The 24,939-nt window shown below is 42.4% G+C and overlaps 1 protein-coding gene across 1 annotated transcript in view; it reads right to left on the bottom strand.

The window, feature by feature from the left end:
- Positions 1-1,773: 1,773 nt before the first annotated feature.
- The window catches only part of ap3s2 (adaptor related protein complex 3 subunit sigma 2), a 56,943-nt gene continuing 33,777 nt past the window's right edge, over positions 1,774-24,939 (bottom strand). Inside the window, exons 5-6 of the mRNA XM_080214316.1 lie at positions 8,219-8,326; positions 1,774-2,510 (exon numbers count right to left, since the gene is read on the bottom strand). Coding sequence (XP_080070442.1) covers positions 2,403-2,510; positions 8,219-8,326 — 216 coding nt within the window. The 3' untranslated portion in view covers positions 1,774-2,402. The remainder of the gene's footprint in view (positions 2,511-8,218; positions 8,327-24,939) is intronic.

The following is a 24,939-nucleotide window of genomic DNA, read 5'->3' as shown; positions in this document are numbered from 1 at the left end:
ACGGCATTTATTGTCCATCCCTAACTGCCCTTGAGAAAATGATGGTGAGCCACCTCTTGAACAACGACAGTCCATGTGGTGTTTGGGAGGGAGTTTCAGGATTTTGACATAGCAACAATTATAGAACAGCAATATATTTCCCACTTGTCAGCCCAAGCTTGGATATTGTCCAAGTCTTGCTGCGTTTGTTTGAACTCTTTAGTATGTGAGGACTTGCAAATGGTGCTGAACATTGTGTAATCATCAGAGAACATCCCCACTTCTGATCTTTGATGAAGGTCATTAACAAAGCAGCTGAAGATGGTTGGGCCTTAAACACCATCCTGTGGAACTCCTGAAGGGGCATCCTGGAATTGAGATGCCTCCAATCACAATCATCTTTCAACGCCAACCAGAGGAGCGTTTTCCCCAATTCTGATCAACTCCAGTTTGCTCAGGCTCCTTGGTGTCACGCTCGGTCAAGTCATTCACACTTCACCTCTGGTGTTCGGTTCTTTTGTCCATGTTTGAACCAAGGCTGTAATGAGGCCAAAAGAACGAAGGGGGATCGAACAGGACTAGAAAGGGTAGATGTAAGAATGATGTTCCCGAAGGTGGGGGCATTCAGAATCAGGAGTCACAGTCTGAGGACACAGGGTAACCTGTCTAGGACAGAGATGAAGACAGATTTCTTCACCCAGAGAGTGGTGAGCCTGTGGAATTCATTACCACAGAAGGTAGTTGAGGCCAAAACATTGTATGTTTTCAAGAAGCAGTTAGATATAGCACTTGAGGTGAAGGGATCAAAGCTTATGGGTGGAAGACAGGATCAGCCATGATCAAAATGAACGGCAGAGCAGGCTCAAAGGGCCAAATGGCCTCCTCCCGCTCTTATTTTCTACATCAGGAGCTGAGCGGCCCTGGTGGAACTCAAGCTAAGCATTAGAGCCAACATTTCAAGTCAGGGTGATCCTTTGTTACGGTTGAAATTTTCTAGCATTTTCTGTTTCTGTTTCAGATTCCGGCAGCCACAATATGTTGCCTTTATCAAACTAAGCATTGGCAGATTATTTCCAAGCAAGTGTCACGTGTTAGTACTGTTAATGACTATTTCCATCACATTGCTGATGATTGAGAGTAGATTGATGGTGCAATAATTGGCTGGATTGGTTTTGTCCTGCTTTTTGTGGACTGAACATGCCCAGGCAAATTTTCCCAGGTAGATGTCAGTGTTGTAAGCGTACTAGAACTGCTTGGCTAAGGGAGTGGCAAGGTCTGGATCATGTCTTCAGTACTATTGCTGGAGCGTTGTCAGGGCCCACAGCCTTTGCAGTGACGAGCACTCCCGCATTCGCTTGTGGCATGTTACTACCATTAACACATATCCAAGATAAATTTTAGTCAACAAGGAAGAGAACCCTGAACTTAGAAAAACTGGAATTCTCTGCAGACATAGACAGTTGGATCAGGATCCCATTGTAAAAAGAACATCTGGATTGTGTTAAGACATAAACTGAACTAAAAGGCCAGGAAAGAAAGCCAAATAATAAGTCAAAATCAGTCATTACTGATTTTGCTTTATGACAATTCATTAAATAGATTTCCTTTCTCTCTCTCTCACACACACACAGACACACTGCTTAAATGATAATAGGCTCTTTGCAAAATTACTTACTTTGTCCAATTTGGAGGGCAGTAAGTCAAGAAATTCTGTCCCTTCTTCCTTTAACAGGAGTTACATTCCAGCTCAGAAAGACCCACTTAAAAGTGAAACAAATATATAACTACAAACAATTTGGTAAATGGAAAGCATTTTAATTGTCGATATTTCAAATTTCAGACAGATTTATATTAAAGCTTCCACCTGAAGGGGAATTATTGCCTGGCTGAGGGAGTTTCCATCCTGTTCACAGCTGAAAGAAAATATATTATTTTTCTTCCAGCAACAAGGACACAGGAGGATAAAATCTCCCTTTGGTCAGTGAGCATTTGAGGAATTCAGAGAAAGTCTATTTGTATCATCACAGCAAGATCACAGTAGGGGCTGTTAAATTGTCCCTTGCTATTTGTCATGTGAGTAGTTGGCAACCGCCTTCATTTGAAGCTGAGTAACAGTTTGGAGTCTTGGTGCCTGCTCTAGAGATCAGCCTAGCAAAGGGAATGGCCCTGGCCAAAGGCTGAGAATAATCCTGTCTGTAGTGCAAGCTGTGCAGGTAGGTGTTCAATGTAAATGGAGTCAGGGTTTGTGTCTCAAGTTAGGGTTGATACAGTTAGAAGGATTCAGAGAGAAAACCACCAGAAGCCATTATAACACTTACAAGAATAACCTTCCCATCAAAAGCTGATGAGATGAAAGCTCTTAGCATTTACAGGTGAATGCCATGGATGATCAAACCAGGTATTGTTAATATGATAATGTCCTTTTACACAAATGGAGATAGATTTGAAACTTTGATGTTGCGTGGGATCTCTGGCAGATTGATATTCTTGACAGCTGAGACTGCACGAGCAGGGGCTGCAGAGAATCCAGCCTAGAATTACAAAAGAAATGTTACTCTTTAATGTCACAAAACAAAGAAATCCAAATTGCTTGTTGGTAATTAAGGCAACAAAAAAAATACATTCCTTTATAAATTTGTTCAAAAGTAAATGCTAAAAGCAAAAGCCTTCCAAAAGAGGTTGGATAAAGAGGAAGAGGATGACAGTAAATAGATGGTACATCTTCAATTAACAATAATGTCCTTCTTTGCAAAGACAGTAAATGTTGTTAATCCACGATCAACATCCTGGGGTTACCACTGATCAGAAACTGAACTGGACTAACCATGTAAATATTGTAGCGACAGGGCAGGTCAAAGGCTAGGAATCTTGCAGAGAGAAACTCATCCCTAACCCCTTTTCTACTTGCCTGGAAGGGTGCAGCTTCAACAACACTCAAGAAGTTCAACACCATCCAGGACAAAGCAGTCCACTTGATTGCTACCTCATCCACAAACATTCAGTCTTTCCACCGCTAACACAGTGGCAGCTGTGTCTATATCTACAAAATGCACAGCGGAAACTCTCAGAGGTTCCTCAGGCAGCACCTTACAAACCCATAACCGCTACCATCTCGAAAGGTAAAGGCAGCAGATATCTGGGAACACCACATCTGGAGGTTCTTCTCCAAGTCATTCACTATCCTGACTTGGAAAAATACTGACGTTCCTTCACTGTCACTGGGTCAAAATCATGGAATTCCCTCCCTAACAACACAGTGGGTGTACCTACACCACAGGGACTGCAGTGGCTCAAGAAGGCAGCTTATCACCACCTTCTCAAGAGGCAACTAGGGATGGGCAATAAATTCTGATCTAGCCAGCAACACACACAGCCCGTAAAGGAACTTTTAAAAAATTCTCTTAGATTTGGCCATTTCACCATAAGATCCTGCAAAAGATTACAAGTTCACAAATTTAGTAGCAAAGATCACTGACAAAATCAAAGAACACAGGACAAAGAAAATTACAGCACAGGAACAAGCCCTTTGGCCCTCCAAGCCTGCACCGATCAAGCTGCCTGACTTAACTAAGACCTACTACTCTTCCGGGCACCATATCCCTCTATTCCCATCCTATTCATGTACTTGTCAAGACACGCCTTATAAGTCCCTACTGTATCCACTTCCACTATTTCCCTCAGCAACGAGTTCCAGGCACTCACTACTCTCTGTGTAAAAAATCTGCCTCATACATCTCCTTTAAACCTTGCCCCTCGCACCTTAAACCAATGCCCCCTAGTAATTGGCTCTTCCACCCTGGGAAAAATCTTCTGACTATCCACTTTGTCCATGCCTCTCATAATCTTGTAGATTTCTGTCAGGTCTCCCCTCAACCTCTGTCGCTCCAGTGAGAACAAACTGAATTTCTCCAACCTCTTGTCATAGCTAATGCCCTCCATATCAGGCAACATCCTGGTAAATCTTTTCGGTACCCTCTCCAAAGCCTCCACATCCTTCTGGTAATGTGGCAACCAGAATTGAACACTATATTTCAAGTGCAGCCTAACCAAGGTTCTATAAAGATGCAACATGACTTGCCAATTTTTAAACTCAATACCCCGGCCGATGAAGGCAAGCGTGCTGTATGCCTTCTTGATTACCTTCTCCACCTGCATTGCCACCCTCAGTGACCTGTGTACCTGTACACCCAGATCCCTTTGCCTATCAATACTCTTAAGGGTTCTGCCATCTATTGTATATTCCTATCTGTATTAGATCTTCCTAAATGCATTACCTCACATTTGTCCGGATTAAACTCCATCTGCCATCTCTCCGCCCAAGTCTCCAACTGATCTATATCCTGCTGTAACCTCTGATGATCCTCATTGCTATCCACAAATCCACCAACCTTTGTGTCGTCCGCAAATTTACTAATCAATCCAGTTACATTTTCCTTCAAATCATTTATATATATATTAGAAACAGCAAAGATCCCAGCACTGATCCCTGAGGAACATGTCGGTGTTGGACTGGGGTAAGCACAGTAAGAAGTCTTACAACACCAGGTTAAAGTCCAACAAATTTATTTGGTAGCAAAAGCTACTAGCTTTTGGAGCGCTCGTTGCTCCTTCATCAGGTGAGTGGGATTTCAGTTCACAAACAGGGCAAAGAAGCCATTCCATACGGAGAAGCCCTCCGTATGCACAGGATCTGCTCTGATGAGGAGGATCACAACAGACACCTCCAGACGCTGAAGGATGCCCTCATAAGAACAGGATATGGCACTCGACTCATCAATCGACAGTTCCAACGTGCCACAGCGAAAAACCACACTGACCTCCTCAGAAGAAAACACGGGATACGGTGGACAAAGTACCCTTCATCATCCAGTACTTCCTTGGACTAGAAAAGCTACACCATCTCCTCTGGAGCCTTCAACATGTCATTGATGAAGACAAACATCTTGCCAAGGCTAATCCCACACCCCCACTTCTTTAAACAACCGCACAACCTCAAACAGACCATTGTCCGCAGCAAACTACCCAGCCTTCAGGAAAACAGTGACCACGACACCACATAACCCTGCCATAGCAACTTCTGCGAGACATGCATGATCATCGATACAGATGCCATCATCTCACGTGAGAATACCATCCACCAGGTACATGGTACATACACTTGCAATTCAGCCAACGTTGTCTACCTGATACACTGCAGGAAAGGATGTCCCAAGGCATGGTACACTAGGGAGACCGTGCAGACGTTACGACAACAGATGAATAAACATCACTCGACAATCAGCAAACAAGAGTGTTCTCTTCCTGTTGGGGAACACTTTAGCGGTCACGGGCATTCGGCCTCTAATCTTTGGTAAGCGTCCTCTGTGGTGGCTTTTATGACACACGACAGCATACAGTCGCTGAACAAAGATTGATAGCCAAATTCCACATGCATGAGGACGGCCTCAACTGGGATCTTGGGTTCATGTCACACTATCTCTAATCCCCATGACTTGCCTGAGCTTGCAAAATCTCACTAACTGTCCCGCCTGGAGACAATACACATTTCTTTAACCTGTGCTTAACCCTCTCTCCACTCAGACTGTCTCTACCTTTAAGACTTGATTACTGTAAAGACTCGCATTCCAACCATTATTTTGTAAATTGAGTTTGTGTCTTTATATGTCCTGTTTGTGAACTGAAATCCCACTCACCTGACGAAGGAGCGGTGAGTGCTCTGAAAGCTGGTGGCTTTTGCTACCAAATAAACTTGTTAGACTTTAACCTGGTTTTGTGAGATTTCTTTTTGTGTTTACCCCAGTCCAACGCTGGCATCTCCAAATCATGACCTCCCCTATAGCCAGTGAGGATACAAAGATTTCTCTCAAGGCCCCAGCAATTTCCTCCCTTGCCTCTCTCATAATTCGGGGGTATATCCCATTAGGCCCTGGGGACTTATCTATCTAATGTTTCTCAAGAACCCCAATACCTCCTCCTTTTTGATCTCAACATGACTCAAATTATCTACACATCCTTTCCCAGACTCATCATCCACCAAGTCCTTCTCTTTGGTGAATACCGTCACAAAATACTCATTTAATATCTCGCCCATTTCCTTTGGCTTCACGCATAGATTCCCTCCCTTGTTCTTGAGTGGGCCAATCCTCTCCCTGGCTACCCTCTTGCTCTTTATGTATGTATCTGATTCGTGATGTATATGATTTATATATGTATGTACGATTCATACTGATCACCTGATGGCACCAGAACAGAAAATGATATTGCATCACCAGGCCATCAATATATCAGACGATAAACAAAGTTTTCACTGGATTTAACAGTGCACCACCACTTCGGATCCAGCTCCTCAAATTGGACCCTTTGCTCCGAATGCAACTTTCCTTATTTCATTCAATACATTCGGGCACTTTCCCAACTGTTTCTCAGTGTATTGGAAAGAACGCGGTGCTGTGGTTGGAACTCACATCCAGGCTAATAAATAGTTAATCCAAAATCAAAATGGACACGAAACCAGGTTTATAACCACAATCTGAACGAGATTAGATTACTCCCTTATAATCACTTAAAGGGGACTTTTTTTGAGGTCTGAAGGCTGGTTTTATTGGGTTCTGTTCTGGGATTTGTTTTAGGGACAGACTGTCCTTGAATCTTGAAACATTTGAGCTGGCATGAAAATTGCTTGTCAGCATTCGAGGGTTCTCTAACTGCTGATTCTGCTACTCTACTAAACCAGTTAATCTAAACTATCAAAGCAGTTTATGATCCAAAATATAAAATTCATGGTTGTGACTTTAATTATATAATATAACAAACAGGTGAAACAGTCCATGTCATTACAGGTCACAAACCAATTCAAACACTCAACAAAAATAAATTATGGGCTGACGTCTCTCACTGATGCCCTAAACTACAAAACAGAGATGGATGCGGGTGTTAACCTTTACTATTAAGGGGTTTGTGTAATGGGGTCAAAAGTTTTACTGGGGTGTTGGTGAAGCCACACCCAGAGTACAGATACTGTATCTTAAATCCATTTGGCCAAAAACCAGACATTCTTAGAATGTGCCATGCATCAATTTTGGTGGTATATTTCTTTTAAATTTAACCAGATAACTCAACTGGGTGCAGCATTGGACATTAGGTAGAGCTGGACTAGTTACAAGCTTCACTACTTTTGCACCAGTCTTTTTCCACATTCCAAGTGGCTCTTGACTCCAACCAATCCAGCTTGGCCAAACCACCCAACCTGAAAATCTGACAAGATCCAAATTCCTACACAGCCTCATTCCTGTGATTTCTGGTTTGAGACACTGTGCCTGTTCTGTGGACAGTTTTAATCTTTGTACCTAACACTTGGCTTAGAGATTCACCAGACCAATTCCTGAGTTGAGGGAATTGTTTTATGAGGGGAAATTGAGTAGACTAGTCCAATGTTTCTTCCAGTTTAGAAAAACGAGAGCTGATTCTCAATGAAACATAAAAGTTTTAACAGCTTAACAGAATAGGGAAAATGTTTTCTCAGGAATCTAGAACACCGAAACACAGTCTCAGAATTAGTGATGGACCACTTAATAAGATGAGGGAAAATTTCTTCATTGAGACGATTGTGAATCTGGAATTCTCTAACCCAGAGAGTTGTGAATGTTCAGTCGTTAAGTTTATTAAAGTCAGAGACTATAGAATGAGAATTAAGGGATGTGAGATGTGGGAAGGCAAAGTTGAGGTAGATCAGCCATGTTGAACAGTGGAGAAGGCTCATAGGGCCAACTCCTGCATCTATTGTTCTGCTGGAGTATCTGGGGCTAGTATTGAGCAAGTAAGTGTTTACAAAGAAGTAACTTTTTAGGGAGAAAAGATTAACTGTGAGAGGGAAACACGTTGAGGCAAAAGCTGGGAAAGAAACGAGACTCACAATCTTCAAGAAAACAAGCGGAATCAGAGGGATCCTCAAGGCAAACAGATTGCAACATAAAACACTTGAGGAGGAGGTCAGTAACAGAGGCTGCAACAATTCTGGGATGTGGTGTGGTGAAAGGGAGGGGCCATGTAGATACCCCAAGTGGCTGTGTGAGACTCAAAACTGTAAATTACACAGGACTAAACCATCCAGTCCATTCACTGAGCAATCTGCTGCAAACAGCAACAATAGGAGGCAAACAGGGGTCCTATTAGATGGTCAGGAAATGAAATTCCCCAGAAACAAAAGCTTTCCTTTAGATGCATGCTCAGTATTTCTTACCTCAGACTTTTCCAGTTTAGTCTGTGCCTCAACCTGTGATACAATCTCAGTCATGTTAGTCTCCAGCACCATTCCTCCCATCACCACCTCCTGCAGAATGCAGTGAACCTGTACAAACAAGAGCGACACACTGTAATCTCAGGCAGGCTGTAATCTCAGACAGGTCACAGCCAGCAATACAAACAGATTCCAACCATTTAAAGAACAATTTAACACTTGATGGCCCGCTTCGTAAAATACTTTTAGATTCAAACTGCTGCATTTTTATAAAAGAAGATACGTCACTCTCTTCTGATCCAAATATCCATTCTTCAGGTTTCCATGCACACCAAACAGCAGGTATGGTTCAGTTTCACCATCTCCTCACCTCAACCTCACATTGAAATGAGATTGATCTGATCCATTTGAAATTGGAAGAGTGCAATTTCTGGGTCGACACAGAACAGCTGATCTGCCCTCACAACATGGAGGGAGACAAAGAAAAGACTATGCAAACCTTCCCAATACAAGTGTCTGTGACTGATCTTCACTCCCAGAAAGTTCTAAATATCTCTAAGATATCAGTATCAAATGACATAAGAATATGAGTTACCTGGACCCCTTATTCCAGGAGGCAGTCACACAGCTTAGATTAGCGTTAAGGTTGGTCAGTGGTCAGAGATAGGGAGATTCAACTGAGAGTCAGACAGGTCTGAAGAACCAGCAAGGAGTGATAGAGGAGCCTCAACCCTGACTTTGACTAACAGGTACAAGGTACTGACTATCTGTGTGGATGAGAACAAGGGTTGCAGGATGGAGAGGCAAACAGGCCATAACACCATGGTGAAGGAATGTGGTAGTGACTGACTACCATATAATCAGGCATTGTTCTCCACAGCCACAATCCCAGGAGTTCTGAAAGTTTATTGACTGCCTGGTGTCAGGATTCAAGACATTTCCCCAAAGCTGGACATGAACTTGGAGTGGGAGGAGTGGATCCAGTTATTGTGGTCCATGTAGGAGCCAAGGACATAGGTAGAACTAGGAATGATGTTCTGCTGAATAGAATTCAAAGCATTAGGATCCAAATCCAGAATGCAAAGCCTTGAAAGGTTTTATTGTCTGGATTGTTACCTGGGTCATTCACCAACTGGCATGGGTCAAGCAGATGAGGTAATTCAACATGTTGGTCAAAAGAGTCGTGTGGGAAGAGGAGGATTTGATTCATGGCCATTGGAACCAGCAGTGGAGAAAGAGGAAACTGTTCCATTCAAATGGGTTTCATTTAAACTGGGCTGTGATCGTATCCAGGCAAATCCTACAATTAGAGCTGTGGATAGGGCTTTAACTAAAAAAAGCTTGGTGAGGAGTCAGGCAGAGAGAGATTTGGAAAAGTTAAATAAAAAAGTTCAGAACAGAGTGGCAAAGGAAAGGGCAAGAGTTTAATGAGAATAGCACAACAGTAAATAGGGTTCATGAATAGAATAGTAAAAAAATTATTTAAACGCTCCTCAGCAAAATGCACAAACCATTTGTAGTAAGACAGATGCACTAGTAGCACAAACTGAGATAGGAGTTTCAATCGAATCGCTTTTTCAGAGACATGGTTATACAGTCAATGCCAGGAAATAATCCAGGGTACATAATATTTCACAAAGAAAGACAGAAAAAAAGCGTAGCGTGGTCCAAATAGCAAAAGATGACAGTAGTAAGAAACAATCTTCATTCAGAAAACCAAGAAGTCAGATCAGAATGGGGGTGAGATTAGAAATAACAAGAATGAGTAAACATTGCCCGGAGTTTAAAGACCTTTAACAGTAGTTACACCATTGGACAGAGCATTAAGCAAGAAATAATTGGAGCTCGAACAAAGGCAATGAAATTATCAGAGATTTCATATGGACAGAACATAAATAATTATTAAGGGTGGTCCAGAAGATGAGTTTGTAGAATTCTTTTGTGGTAGTTTCCTGGAACCATACATTGTGGAACCAACTCACACTAACAATATTTTTAATCTGGTATCATATATTGAGGCAGACCAAATTAATTTCATTGTAAAAGATCCTCTGTGGAAAAAGTGATCATAATAATTTGAATTTCATATTAAGTTTGAGAGTGATAAACTCCAGTCATAGAACCATAGGAAAGCTACAGCACAGAGAGAGGCCACTGCGTTTGCACCTATCAAAACAGAAGAAAAAAGAAACTAGCCACTTATTTCAATCCTAGTCTCCAGTGCATTGTCCATTTCAATCCCAGTCTCCAGTGCACCGCCCATAGTCCTGCAGGTCCCAGCTCCTCAGATTCAGAACCAGGTCCTTTTCAATGAGTTGAGTGTTCCAGCCTCACCCACCAGTGTACACAGTGAATTCCAGACACCCCCACACCCTCTGGGTGAAAAAGATTTTCCTCATGTCCCATCTAATCCTTCTACCAATCCCCTTCAATCTCTGCCCCTAGTAACTGACCCCTCAGCTAAGAGAAAACAAGTCTTTCCCGACTATCCTGTATAGCCTCCTCATCATTTGTACCAAGCAGGTCACCCATAAGCCTCCTCTGTCCTAAGGAAACAGCCCTAACCTCTCCAATCTCTCCTCATAGCTGCAATTTTCCAGGCCTGGCAACATTCTTGTAAATCTCTACACTCTCTACAGCAATCATGTTCTTCCTGTAATGTGGTGACTAGAATTGTGCACAAAACTCCAGCTGTGACCTTATCAGTATATACAGTTCCAGCTTTACATCCCTCCTTTTGTGTTCAATACCTTGCCCAATAAATAAGACATTCCATATGCTTAACCACCTAATCCAGCTTCAGAAGCCTGTGGTGGTGCACTCCAAAGTCTCTCACTTCCTCAGACCCTCTCATTCCCTTGCTTTGTTTGCCCTCCCAAATACGTTACCTCTCACTTCTCCGGCTTGAATTCCATTTGAAAATCTTCTGTCCATTTAATAGATCATTGATATCATTCTGGAGTTGACAGCTGTCCTCTTTACTATCAACTGCACAGCCAATTTCTGTCATCTGCAAATATCTCAACCAAACCTCCCACATTTAAATCCAAATCATTACAGCATTGGCTCCAACACTGAGCCCTGTGGAACACTACTGGAAACCATTTTCCATTCACAAAAACATCCATCGATCATTACTCAACAGTTTTCTTCAATAAAGTCATAATATTTCGGCAGGAGAGGTGAAGTGGTTAAGTTCATTGATTTGATTTGATTTATTATTGTCACATGTATTAACATGGTGAAAAGTATTGTTTCTTGCCCATTATACAGACAAAGCATACCATTCATAGAGAAGGAAACAAGAGAGTGCAGAATGTAATGTTACAATTATAGCCAGGGTGGAGAAAAAGATCAACTTAATGCAACTTAATGGGAAGTCCATTCAAAAGTCTGATGGCAGCAAGGAAGAAGTTGTTCTTGAGTCAGTTGGTACGTGACTTCAGACTTTGGTATCCTTTTCCCGACGGAAGAAAGTGGAAGAGAGAATGTCCGGCATGCGTGGGGTCCTTAATTATGCTGGCTGCTTTGCTGAGGCAGCGGGAAGTGTAGACAGAGTCAATAGATGGGAGACTGGTTTGCGTGATGGATTCGGCTACATTCACGACCTTCTGTAGTTTCTTACAGTCTTGGGCAGAGCAAAAGCCGTACCAAGCTGTGATACAACCAGAAAGAACGCTTTTCTACGGGGCATCTGTGAAAGTTGGTGGGAGTCATAGCCGACATGCCAAATTTCCTTAGTCTTCTGAGAAAGTAGAGGCGTGGTGGACTTTCTTAACTATAGCGTTGGCATGGGAGGACCAGGATAGGTTGTTGGTGATCTGGACACCTAAAAACTTGAAGCTCTCAACCCTTTCTACTTCGTCCCCCGTTGATGTAGACAAAGGCAGGTTCTCCTCTACGCTTCCTGAAGTCGATGACAATCTCCTTTGTTTTGTTGACACTGAGGGAGAGATTATTGTTGCTGCACCAGTTCACCAGATTTTCTATCTCATTCCTGTACTCTGCCTCGTCATTGTTTGAGATCCAACCCACTATGGTGGTGTCGTCAGCAAACTTGAAAACCAAGTTGGAGAGGAATTTGGTCACACAGTCATTGGTGTGTAAGGAGTATAGTAGAGGGCTGAGAACACAGCCTTGTGGGGCACTGGTGTTGAGGATAATCTTGGAGGAGGTATTGTTGCCTATCCTTATTGACTGTGGTCTGTGACTTATGAAGTTCAGGATCTAGTCACAGAGGGAAGAGCCAAGACCCAGGCCACGGAGTTTGGAGATGAGATTCATGGAAATAATGGAGTTGAAGGGTGAACTGTAGTCAATAAATAGGGGTTTGACATGGGTGTCTTTGTTATCTAGGTGTTCCAGGGTTGAGTGCAGGGCCGGGAAGATGGTGTCTGCTGTGGACCTGTTGCGGCGGTAGACAAACTGTAGTGAATCCAGGCGGTGTGGGAGGCTGAAATTGATTCGTGCCATGACTAACCTTTCAAAGCACTTCATAATGATGGATGTCAGAGGCACCGGACGATATCCATTAAGGCGCACTGCTTGGTTTTTCTTAGGTACCGGGATGATGGTCGTCTTCTTGAAGCAGATAAGTAGGGTTTAGGTAAATTCAAAAAATATACTAAAAATATGGTGAATCATAATGTTCAAAAAATATATATTTTAATTAAAACACAGCAAGAACGCTCCATTCATGTTTACTGGGGAATTTAAAGGTTAGTTTAGTTAAATGGCGGTTTCAATGCTGCAAAGACTGAGGATTGGGAGAGATTTAGAAACTAGCAAAGTTGATAAAATGGGGAAAAATAGAATGAGAGTCAACAATCAGAAATATAAACCAGATTGTATGAGTTTTTACAAGTACATAAGATGGAAAAAAAGTAGTTAAAGTAAATGTTGATGCCTCAAAAGCAGAAACTGTCATGGAATTGAGGAAATGCCAGAGACATTGAACAAATATTTTGTGTCTGTCTTCACAATAGAACACATAAATAACATACCAGAAAAAGAGGGGAATGTAAAGACTGACTGGGCTGAGGAACTTAAAGTGGTTACTATAAGCAGGGATGAAGCATTGGAGGATACTGAGGGACTAAAAGCTGAACAGTCCCCAGGAGCTGGAGGGCCACATCTTTCAGATTGGGATAGGGGAATGTGCAATGAGAATTGGGTGCCCTTGCACATCAGTTGCTGGAAGCAAGCATGCAAGTGCAGCAGCTGGTGAAGGAGACAAGTAACATGTTGGCTCTCATAGCGAGAAGATTCATGTACAGGAGCAGGGGTGTCTTGCTGCGTTTATACAGGACCTTGGTGAGGCCACACCTGGAATATCATGCTCAGTTTTGATCTTATCTGAGGAAGGATGTTTTTGCTATAGAGGGAGTGCAACAAAGGTTTACCAGGCTGATTCCTAGGTTGGCGGGACTGACGCATGAAGAGAGATTGAGCCAGACAGGGTGATATTCACTGGAGTTTAGAAGAATGAGAGGGGATCTCATAGAAACCAATAAAGTTCTTACAGGACTTGACATGGTAGATGCAGGAAGGATGCTCCTGATGGCGAGTGAGTCCAGAACCAAGGGTCACAGTCTAAGGATATGGGATAAACCATGTAGCAATGAGACAAGGAGAATTTTCTTCACCCAGAGAGTGTTGAGTCTGTGGAATTTGCAATCACAGAAAGCAGTTGAGACCATAAGAACATGAGAAATAGGAGCAGGAGTAGGCCATCTAGCCCTTCGAGCCTGCCCCGCCATTCAATAAGATCATGGCTGATCTGAAGTGGCTCAGTTCCACTTTCCCGCTTTCTCCCCATAACCCTTAATTCCCTTGCCTACCAAAAACCTATCTACCCGTGTCTTAAATATATTTAGTGAAGTAGCCTCCACCACTTCAACGGGCAGAGAATTCCAGAGATTCACCACCCTTTGAGTGAAGAAGTTCCTCCTCAACTCCGTTCTAAACTGCCCCCCTCTTATCTTGAGGCTGTGCCCTCTAGTCCAAAATATTGTTTGTTTTCAAGGAGCTAGATATAGCTTTTGGGGCCATAGGGATCAAAGGATATGGGGGGAAAGAAGGAACAGATTACTGAGTTAGAGGGACAGCCAACATCATAATGAATAGCGAAGCAGGCTAGGAGAGCCAAATGGCCTATTCCTGCTGCTGCTTTCTCTGTTTCTGTTTAAGTTTCTGAAAGTAGTAACTATAGAAATAATGGATGCATACAGTCTTCCAAAACTCCGCAGATTCTGTCATGATCTCAGCAGGTTGGAAATTAACAAACATAAATCTGTTTGAGAAAGGAGGGAGAGTGAATTAGAAGAACTAAAGGGCGGGTTATCTAACCTCAGTCATCGGGAAAATGCAAGAATTCATTCAGTACGTTTTAATATTTCAGAGTCAATCTGAATTTACAGAAGATAAAGAAGCTGTACAGCTTCATTTTCCAGACGTCGCTGGATTCCGGGGAAGTGCCAGAAGATTGGAAAACGGCTAATGTTACGCCGTTGTTTAAGAAGGGTGCCAGGCAAAAGGCGGGGAATTATAGGCAGGTTAGTTTAACGTCTGTGGTAGGTAAAATGTTAGAATCCGTCATTAAGGAGGAAATTGCGAGGCATCTTGAAGGGAATTGCTTGATAGGGCGGACGCAACACGGTTTCATTAAAGGGAAGTCGTGTCTGACAAATTTACTGGAGTTCTATGAGGATGTGTCTAGGGCAGTGGATAGAGGAGAGCCGGTGGATGTGGTCTTTCTGGATTTTCAGAAGGCGTTTGACAAGGTACCTCACAAGAGGTTATTGCAGAAGGTCAGGGGACATGGAGTTGGGGGTAGGGTGTTAGCGTGGATAGAGGATTGGTTGTCAAATAGGAGGCAGAGAGTGGGGGTCAATGGGTGCTATTCAGATTGGCGGTTGGTGACTAGTGGGGTGCCCCAGGGGTCGGTGCTGGGGCCTCAGCTATTTACCATTTATATAGATGATCTGGAGGAGGGAACCGAGTGCAGGGTGTCGAAATTTGCTGATGACACCAAGATTGGGGGAAAGGCAAATTGTGCGGAGGGTGTGGAGAGTCTGCAGAAGGATCTAGATAGGCTGGGCGAATGGGCCAGGAAATGGCAAATGGAATTTAATGTTGGCAAGTGTGAGGTGGTCCACTTTGGTAGGAAGAATGGTAGGAAGGACTATTACTTACGTAGCGAAAAACTGCAGCAGGCGACGGTGCAGAGGGACCTCGGGGTCCTTGTGCATGAGTCGCAAAAACCCAGCCTGCAGGTGCAGCAGGTGGTCAGGAAGGCGAATGGGATGCTGGCCTTCATAGCGAGGGGGATTGAATATAAAAGTAGGGAGGTCTTGCTGCAGCTGTATAGGGCATTGGTGAGGCCGCAGCTGGAGTACTGTGTGCAGTTTTGGGCGCCGCACCTGCGCAAGGATATTTTGGCCCTGGAGGGAGTGCAGAGGAGGTTTACTGGGCTGATACCGGAGTTGAGGGGATTGAGCTATGAGGAGAGGCTGAATAAACTAGGCTTGTACTCGTTAGAGTTTAGAAGAATGAGGGGAGATCTCATTGAGACGTATAAGATGATGAATGGGATGGATAGGATAGAGGTGGAGAGACTCTTCCCGCTCAAAAAAGACAGTAGGACTAGGGGGCACAGGCGGTTTAGAACGGAGTTGAGGAGGAACTTCTTCACTCAAAGGGTGGTGAGTCTCTGGAATTCTCTGCCTGTTGAAGTGGTGGAGGCTGCCTCGCTAAATATTTTTAAGAAGCGGGTTGATGGGTTCTTGATAAGAGAGGGGATTAAGGGTTATGGGGAGAGGGCGGGAAAGTGGAACTGAGCCACAACAGATCAGCCATGATCTTATTGAATGGCGGGGCAGGCTCGAAGGGCTAGATGGCCTACTCCTGCTCCTATTTCTTATGTTCTTCTCTGCTGTTTGGCCATTCACACCCTTTATTCTCTCTGTGGACTGCTATTAGCAGCCTTTCCCCTGGTTGCTGTGGCTGTGATTCATCTTTCATTTCCCCCCCCCTCCTCCTCCACCTCCTCCCCACTCCCCACCCCCCATCCCCCGCAGAATAAACATCTCCCACTTTCTATGCCTTTTAGCTTTGTCAAAGGGTCATCTGAACTCGAAACATCAGCTCTTTTCTCTCCTCACAGATGCTGCCAGGTCTGCTAAGATTTTCCAGCATTTTCTCTTCTGGTTCCAGATTCCAGCATTCACAGTAATTTGCTTTTTTTTTAGAAAAGGGAAATTATGTTTGATTTATTAGATTTTTGAGAATGTATCTAGTCGTATGGATCAAAGGAATCCAGTAGATTTGGCATACTTGAATTTCAAAAAGATATTTGATGAATTTCAGCACAAACGTTAGAACCCAAGATAAGGGCTTGGGGAGTTGTGAGTAATGTGGTTGTACGATTGGTTAACAGACAGGAAACAAAAGTGGGATAAACAGAGCATTTTCACATTGCAGGTTGTGTTGAATGGACAGCTGCTAGGTTCAATGCAGGGCTGCAACTATTTACAATCTGTACTAATGAGTGAGACAGCTTCATGTATTCAAGTTTACTCATGATAGAAAGTTAAATGGGAATATAAACTGTGAGAAGAAAACAAGGTTGCAAGAAGAGATATGTAGATTAAGTAAGTAGCTACACAGTGACAGATGAAACATAGAAGATAGGAGCAGGAGGAGGCCATTTGGCCCTTCAATCCTGCTCTGCCATTCATTACGATCATCATTGATCATCCAACTCAATAACCTAATCCTGCTTTTTCCCCATAACCTTTGAACCCATTCGCCCCAAGTGCTATATCCAGCTGCCTCTTGAATACATTCAATGTTTTGGCACCAACTACGTCCTGTGGTAATGAATTCCACAGGCTCATCACTCTTTGGGGGAAGAAATATCTCCTCACCTCCATCCTAAATGGTCTACCCCGAATCCTCAGACTGTGACCCCTGGTTCTGGACTCTCCCACTATCAGGAACATCCTTCCTGCATCTACCCTGTCTAGACCTGTTAAAATTCAGGACTAAAACAATCTTATTCACTTTAATAGAAAAGCAGATTTTTTAAAAAATGCAAAACTTGTAAATGTTGAAATTCAGAGAGACTGGTGTCAATTGCAAGAGGAATGAAATATAAAAAGAGGAGGCTTTATTACAGTAAAGCATTTGGAATTCTTCATGCAGTTTTGGTCTCCTTATTTAAAAAAAAATTGTTTTAGGAGTGTTAGGAAGCAGAGGTAGTTTTAAGTAATCTATGTTTGTATTGTTGGATGTTAGAAATAGGTATAGTGTGAGTCTGATTTAGTAAATCTGTGTTAGAAAAGGGCAAAATTCTAATTAGATTCATGATAAACAAAGATGTTTGCGTGTGCGGGGCTTTTAGTTTCATTTTAAACTGTGCCTCTGTTGTGCTTTGAGAATTTACAACATGAAAAGCAAACAAGACATTGGTCAAGAATGAGTTGTTGTTTAGCAACCAAGGGCCACATTTAGTGGAAAAGACACAGTGCTTAGTTTAATTGAACTCATTGCAGTTGGGGTTAGAAAGAGAATGAACAGCTCTTTTGTAAATGTTTGAAATAAGGCTGTAATGAGGTCAAGAACTGAGTGGCCCTGACAGAATTTGAACAGAATGTCAGTAAGCAAGGGGCTATTGTTGAGTCATCTCATAGCGAAGACTCCTTCCATCACTTCGCTGATATGCACTGATGGGGCACTAATTGGCTGGGTTGGATTCGTCCTGCTTTTTGTGAACAGAAAATCGCTGGGCAAATTTCCACATTGCCAGGTTGTAGCTATGTTGGAGCAACTTGGCTAAGGACACAGCAAGCACTGGAACAGAAGTCTTCAGTACTATTGTCAGAACTTTGTCAATGTCCTTCGCTTTGCAGTATGCTGTACCTTCAGCCGTTTCTTGAGATCAAGTAGAGTGAATCGAATTGGCTGAAAACTGACATCTGTGAAGCCGGGGACCTCAGGAGAAAATCAAGATGAATCATCCACTTGGCACTTCTGTCTGAAGATTGTACAAGTGAACTAAATGAACTTTGATTTTTGTTCACTCAGTGATCCTATGTTCCTATTTTAAGAATTTAGGTTGTTAACAGGACAGAGAATCTTGAATGTTACAACCTTGAAAGGTGTCCAAAAGGCAGTTGGTCAGAGGTTAGTTAACAGAATGCAAAGACAAATTTCAAAAACTACTTTCAATTGCAACAGTAGGATCAAGGATCAGGGGCATTAAGCAGTAAAAGGCGAATTTAGAACAGGTATAAGGAACTGATTCGCACATGAACTTGTCTCTACAGCACTGGAGGAAAATTCAAGACCCATTAAAAACGATTAAATTTTAGGGTCATTCTGGAAAATCTAATTTGGACCAAATGATCTTCCTCACCTGTAACTATCTTGCAAACCTGATTTATGCAATGCCTTGCAATGGAAATCTAACAGTCAATGAAAAATGTTGAAGTGCACCCAGAATAATGCCTGCAAACACAGCAGCCAATTGTGTCCAGTAAGATCCCATAAACAGCACTGCAATAACTAACCAGATAACCTCCTCCGACATTAAAGCAAAACACTGCAGATGCTGGAAAACAGAAACAGAAAAGTTCATCAATCCAGAAAGTTAACTGTTTCTCTCTCCAATGCATTTCAGCTTTTTCTGTTTTTCTTTCAAATAATCAACCCATTGTTACCTTGATTCACACTATCGGAGTCCATCACCATTCAATCAAAACAAGGACAACGACTAGAACACAACTGGGAGTAAAGGTTATGAACACTAAGTACAAATAGAGATAATTCCACATATTCAAAGATAAGAAAGCAGTTATCAGCGTTTTCTATTTCTTTGCAATGATAAACATGCATAAATCTGTGAAGTAACCATTCAACAGGATAATTGAAACTTTTTTTTGAATTCATGGAAACACAGAAAGCTTTGATCTTTTATTGCAATGTGCTGATGGGATTTGCAGATGAGTGTAAAGGTGCACTGAAGTGCTACGATACTGCTTCAACTTCACTGTGTGTCTGCCTCATCCCTTTCCATTGCTGTATCCCCCACAATTGTCATTTAGATAGCGCCTTTAGCTGTAAAATATCCCATGGTGCTTCACTAAGTCAAAACCATCAGGACTTCACTCAAGTACATAAGTGAAGTCTACTTGCAACACTAATAAAACAACTTTAAACTTAAGGCTTGTTTAGTTGCTCTACTGGTCAGAGTTCAATCTTTGCGAATTTGTAGAAACAAATTAAAGGACAAAGCATGTATTTATTTAGAGAAGATGCTTTTAATATAAATATTTCTTGGCAACATTTTGGAAAGAAACTATCTGAAGGAAATAGTCTCAATGAGATTGTCTTAGACTGCCCTGCTTAATCTCTAGGAACTGAAACAAATATGCAGTTTCCACAAACTTCACTTCTTCCCAAAGAAACAAAATCAAAATAAAACTTCAAAAAAATTCAACAACACTTAACGGAGTAAGGCACTCTACAGGAGTGCTGAACAGATTAAAATCCAACTCAGTATAACTTCAAATAACCAGACTAAGACCTATCTTATATTATAAATTCTTTACCTCACCTTATTTGGTGAAGTCAGCAATTAGTTCCAATACAATTAATTTATCAAAATCATACACTAGAGTACATCCTGAAAGGCTGGAAATCCTAAATCTCACGACAAATGGGCTATCTGTTTGTTATATCCAGCCAATGAGGTGAACTGAAGTCGAAACACAATACAAAACCTTGATATGAACCAGATAATTGCAAATTAGCTTCTTAATTTAAACAACGTTGATCTGTACAACGTTAAAACAAATAATATGTAATTTGTTTTATGGTAACAAAAAATAAATGTGTTACTTCATTTATTACATGACCCATTAAGGGTTTGTTATTAATACAACAGAATACAAACCATTTCTGCAAAATATCACTCAACACTGAGTCAAACTCTTTCCTTCTCTGGCTCACAACAACATACTTCAACTAAGCATGAGACACTTGACGAACATAAAACATAAGAACTAGGAACAGGCTATCTCAACCCCTCAGGCCTGCTCCACCATTCAATAAGATCATAGCTGATCTTTTTGTGGACTTAGCTCCATTTACCTGCTCGCTCATCATAACTCTTAATTCCTTTACTGTTCAAAAATTTATCTATCTTCGCCTGTCAATCAGTCTCAACTGCTTCACTTGGCAGGGAATGCCACAGATTCACAACCCTGTGTGAAGAAATTCCTCCTCAACTCAGTCCTAAATCGGCTTCCCCTTATTTTGAGGTCATGCCCCTAGCTCTAGTTTCACCTGCCAGTGGAAACAACTTCCCTGCTTCTATCTTGTCTATTCCCTTCATAATCTTATATGTTTTTAAAAGATCTCCCCTCATTCTTCTGAATTCCAATGAGTATAGCCTCATTCTACTTGGTCTTTTCTCATAAGCCAACTTCTCAACTCCAGAATCAACCTAGTGAATCTCCTCTGCACCCCCTCCAGTGCCAGTATATCCTTTCTCAAGTAAGGAGACCAAAACTATGCACAGTATTCCAGGTGTGGCCTCACCAGCACCTTATACAGCTGCAACATAATCTCGCTGTTTTTAAACTCTACCCCTCTAGCAATGAAGGACAAAATTCCATTTACCTTCTTAATTACCTGTTGCACCTGCAAACCAACTTTTTGAGATTCCTGCACAAGAACACCCAGGTCCCTCTGCACAGCAGCATGCTGCAATTTTTTAACATTTAAATAATAGTCCATTTTGCTGTTATTCCTACCAAAATAGATGACCTTTAGCCCCATTAGCTTGCCCAACATTACCTCTTTCATGATAATGATCGTGTCTAGGTCCTCACCTGCCATAGCCTTCCTGTCATCAATTTTTGGCATGTTATTTGTGTCTTCCACTGTGAAAACCGACACAAAATACTGTTCAATGCCTCAGCCATTTTCTCATTTCCAGTTATTACATCCCCCTTCTTGTCCTCTAAAGGACCAATGTTTACTTTTGCCACTCTTTTTCGTTTTATATATTTGTAGAAAATGTATAAATAATCAAGTATATGGTATCAATTTTATTAGTTCAAACACATTGATCAGAGTGGGCAAGTGGCTCTAATTCCTGTTCAGAACTGTTGAACAAAGAAAATTACAGCACAGGAGCAGGCCCTTCGGTCCTCCAAGCTGCACCGACCATGCTGCCTGACTTAACTAAAACCCTCTATCCTTCCGGGGATCATACTGCTCTATTCCTGTTCTATTCATGTATTTGTCAAGATGCCCCTTAAAAGTCACTATCATAGCTGCTTCCACTACCTCCCCCGGCAACGAGTACCAGGCACCCGCTACCCTCTGTGTAAAAAATCTGCCTTGTACACCTCCTTTAAACCTTGCCCCCCGCATCTTAAACCTCTGCCCCTAGTAATTGGCTCTTCCACCCTAGGAAAAAGCTTCTGACTATCCATCCTGTCCATGCCCCTCATAATCTTGTAGACTTCTATCAGGTCTATTGAAGCCTCCAAAGAACTGATGAAAATCAGGCCCTTTATATCCTATAAACAAAAACAGAAAATGTTAAGCCGGAAGCATTTGTGGAAAGAGAGTCAGCTGCGCTCAAAAGATTAACTCTATTTCTCTCCACAGGTGCTGCCAGACCTGCTGAGTATTTCCAAAGCTTGTTTTTATTTCCAATCACCAGAACCCACAGTATTTTTGCTTTTATTTTATTCCGTTAGCTGGTTTAGCAAAATCAAAGTTACATGTCACAGAGAAAATCCTCTGGATGTATCAGTCCCGAATTCATTGACAACATAAACAATTCCAAAATAACTGTAATGATCTCATGTGTAGAAAGTTCTCAAGTTTCACTGCTTCCCAAAGAAACAAATAAATAAAAGATTAAGTCCTATTTCTTTCATAGGATATGGGCATCACTGGCAAGGTCAGTATTTGTTGCCCATTCTTAATTGCCCTTGAAGTGAGTAGCTTGCTCAGCTATCACAGAGGACAGTTAAAAGTCAACCAGACTGCTGTGGGTCTGGAACCACATGTAGGCCAGATCAGGCAGATTTCCTTCAATGAAATAATAGTCAACAGATGGGTTTTTATGACAATCGATGATAGTTACTCGGTCCCTATTCCTGAGACTGGCTTTATATTCCAGATTTTATTAACTGAATTTAAATTCAACCAGCTGCCATGGTGGGATTTGAACCCTGTCCCCACAGTAGCTTACGGTGACATCATGGTGTCCCTGGTTAATATTGTTTGCAGCTTTGCTGCAGTAAACAGCTTTGACATACTTAACAAACAAAATTGCTGCTTAGTAGGAACTAAAATACAACTAGGTGGAATTTAATGAAGGGAACAAGAGGGCATGCCAGGAGCAGCGCCAGGTATGTAAAAATCAGATGTCAGCCTGGTGGATCTATTCTGCCATACAGCAGAAGCAGTCAGAGGTAGACAGAGTTAAGCAATTCCACAACCAACAGATTAGATCTAAGCTCTGCAGTCATGCCACATCCAGTTGTGAATGGTGGTGGACAATTAAACAACTTACTGGAGGAGAAGGCTCCACAAATATCCCCATCCTCAATGATAGGGGAGCCCAGCACATCAGTGCAAAAGACAAGGCTGAAGCATTTGCACCAATCTTCAGCCAGAAGTGTTGAGAAGATGATGCATCTCAGCCTCCACCAGAGGTCCCCCGTACCAATGTACTAGTCTTTTCCCAATTCAATTCACTCCACATAATATTAGCAAACAGCTGAAGGCATTGGATACTGCAAAGGCCACAGAATCCTGATAATATTCCAGTAATAGTGCTGAAGACTTGTGCTCCAGAACTTGCTGGCATCTACCTCACAATGTAGTTATGTTCAGTACGCAAAAAGCAGGATAAATCCAACCAGGCCAATTTCCACCCCATCAGTCTACTCTCGAAATTAGTAATGTGATGGAAGGGGTCATCAACAGTGCTATCAAGCAGCACTTACTTAGCAATAACCTGCTGACTGATGTGAGGTAATGCACTTTGGAAGATCTAATACAGATAGGAAATATACAGTAAATGGCAGAACCCTTAAGAGTATTGATAGGCAAAGGGGTCTGGGTGTACAGGTACACAGGTCACAAAGTGGCAATGCAGGTGGAGAAGGTAGTCAAGAAGGCATACAGCATGCTTGCCTTCATCGGCTGGGGCACTGAATTTAAAAATTGGCAAGTCATGTTGCAGCTTTATAGAACCTTAGTTAGGCTGCACTTGGAATATAGTGTTCAATTCAGGTCGCCACACTACCAGAAGGATGTGGAGGTTTTGGAAAGGGTGCAGAAAAGATTTACCAGGATGTTGCCTGTTATGGAGGGCATTAGCTATGAGGAGAGGTTGGAGAAACTTGGTTTGTTCTCATTGGAACGACAGAGGTTGAGGGGCACTTGATAGAAGTCTATAAGATTATGAGAGGCATGGACAGAGTGGATAGTCAGAAGCTTTTTCCTAGGGTGGAAGAGTCAATTACTTTGGGGGCACAGGTTTTACGGTGCATGGAGCAAGGTTTAAAGGAGATGTACAAGGCAAATTTTTTTTTTTACAGGGGGTGGTGGGTGCCTGGAACTCATTGCCGGGGTAGATAGTGGAAGCAGCTACAATAGTGATTTTTAAGGGTTATCTTGACAAATAAATGAATAGGATGGGAATAGAGAGATATGAACCCTGGAAGGGTGGGGGTTTTAGTTCAGTCAGGCAGCATGGTCGGTGCAGGCTTGGAGAGCCAAAGGGCCTGTTCCTGTGCTGTAATTTTCTTAGTTCTTTGTTTGATACTCAATTTGGTCTCCCCAGGATTACTCAGCTCCTGACCTCATTAGTCTAAACATGAACAAAGAACTAAACTCCAGAGGTGAGGTAAGAATGACTGTCCTTGACATCAAAGCCGCATTTGATAGTGTGTGACACCAGGGAGCCCTAGCAAAACTGGAGTCAATGGGAATCAGGGGGAAAAACTCACTGCTTTCAAGTCATACCTTGCATAAAGGAAGATGGTTGTGACTGGAGGCCAATCATCTCAGGTTCATGACATCACCGCAGCAGTCCCTCAGGGGAGTGTCTCAGGCCCAACCATTTTCAGCTGCTTCATCAATGACCTTCCTCCATCATAAGGTCAGATGCGAGGACTGCAATGTTCAGCATGATTCGTGATTCTTCAATACTAAGACGGCACAGTGGTTAGCACTGCTACCTTATAGTGCCAGGGACACGAGTTCAACTCTGGCCTCAGGTCACTGTCTGTGTCAAATTTTCACATTCTCCCTGTGTCAGCATGGATTTTCTCCCAAAGATGTGCAGGTTAAGTTGATTGGTCATGCTAAATTGCCCTTTGGGGGATTAGCTGGGGTACATACATGGGCTACTGGGCAGTACGGTAGCACAGTGGGTAGCACTGCTGCCTTACAGCACCAGGGACCCAGGTTCAATTCTGGCCTCGAGTCACTGTCTGTGTGAAGTTTGCAATTCTCCCTATGTATGAGTGGGTTTCCTTCGGATGCTCTGGTTTCCTCCCACAGTCCAAAGATGCGTGGGTTAGGTTGACTGGCCATGATAAATTGAACTTAGTATCAGGGGAATTAGAGAAGTAAATATATAGGGTTACGGGGATAGGGTCAGGGTGGGATTGTGGTCGGTGCAAACC

The sequence above is a fragment of the Carcharhinus amblyrhynchos genome, chromosome 28 (genome assembly GCF_965287045.1).
Source record: "Carcharhinus amblyrhynchos chromosome 28, sCarAmb.v2.hapA, whole genome shotgun sequence".
NCBI classification, from domain to species: domain Eukaryota; kingdom Metazoa; phylum Chordata; class Chondrichthyes; order Carcharhiniformes; family Carcharhinidae; genus Carcharhinus; species Carcharhinus amblyrhynchos.
Note: the sequence above shows the minus strand (reverse complement) of the source record. Positions and strands in the feature narration are given on the sequence as shown.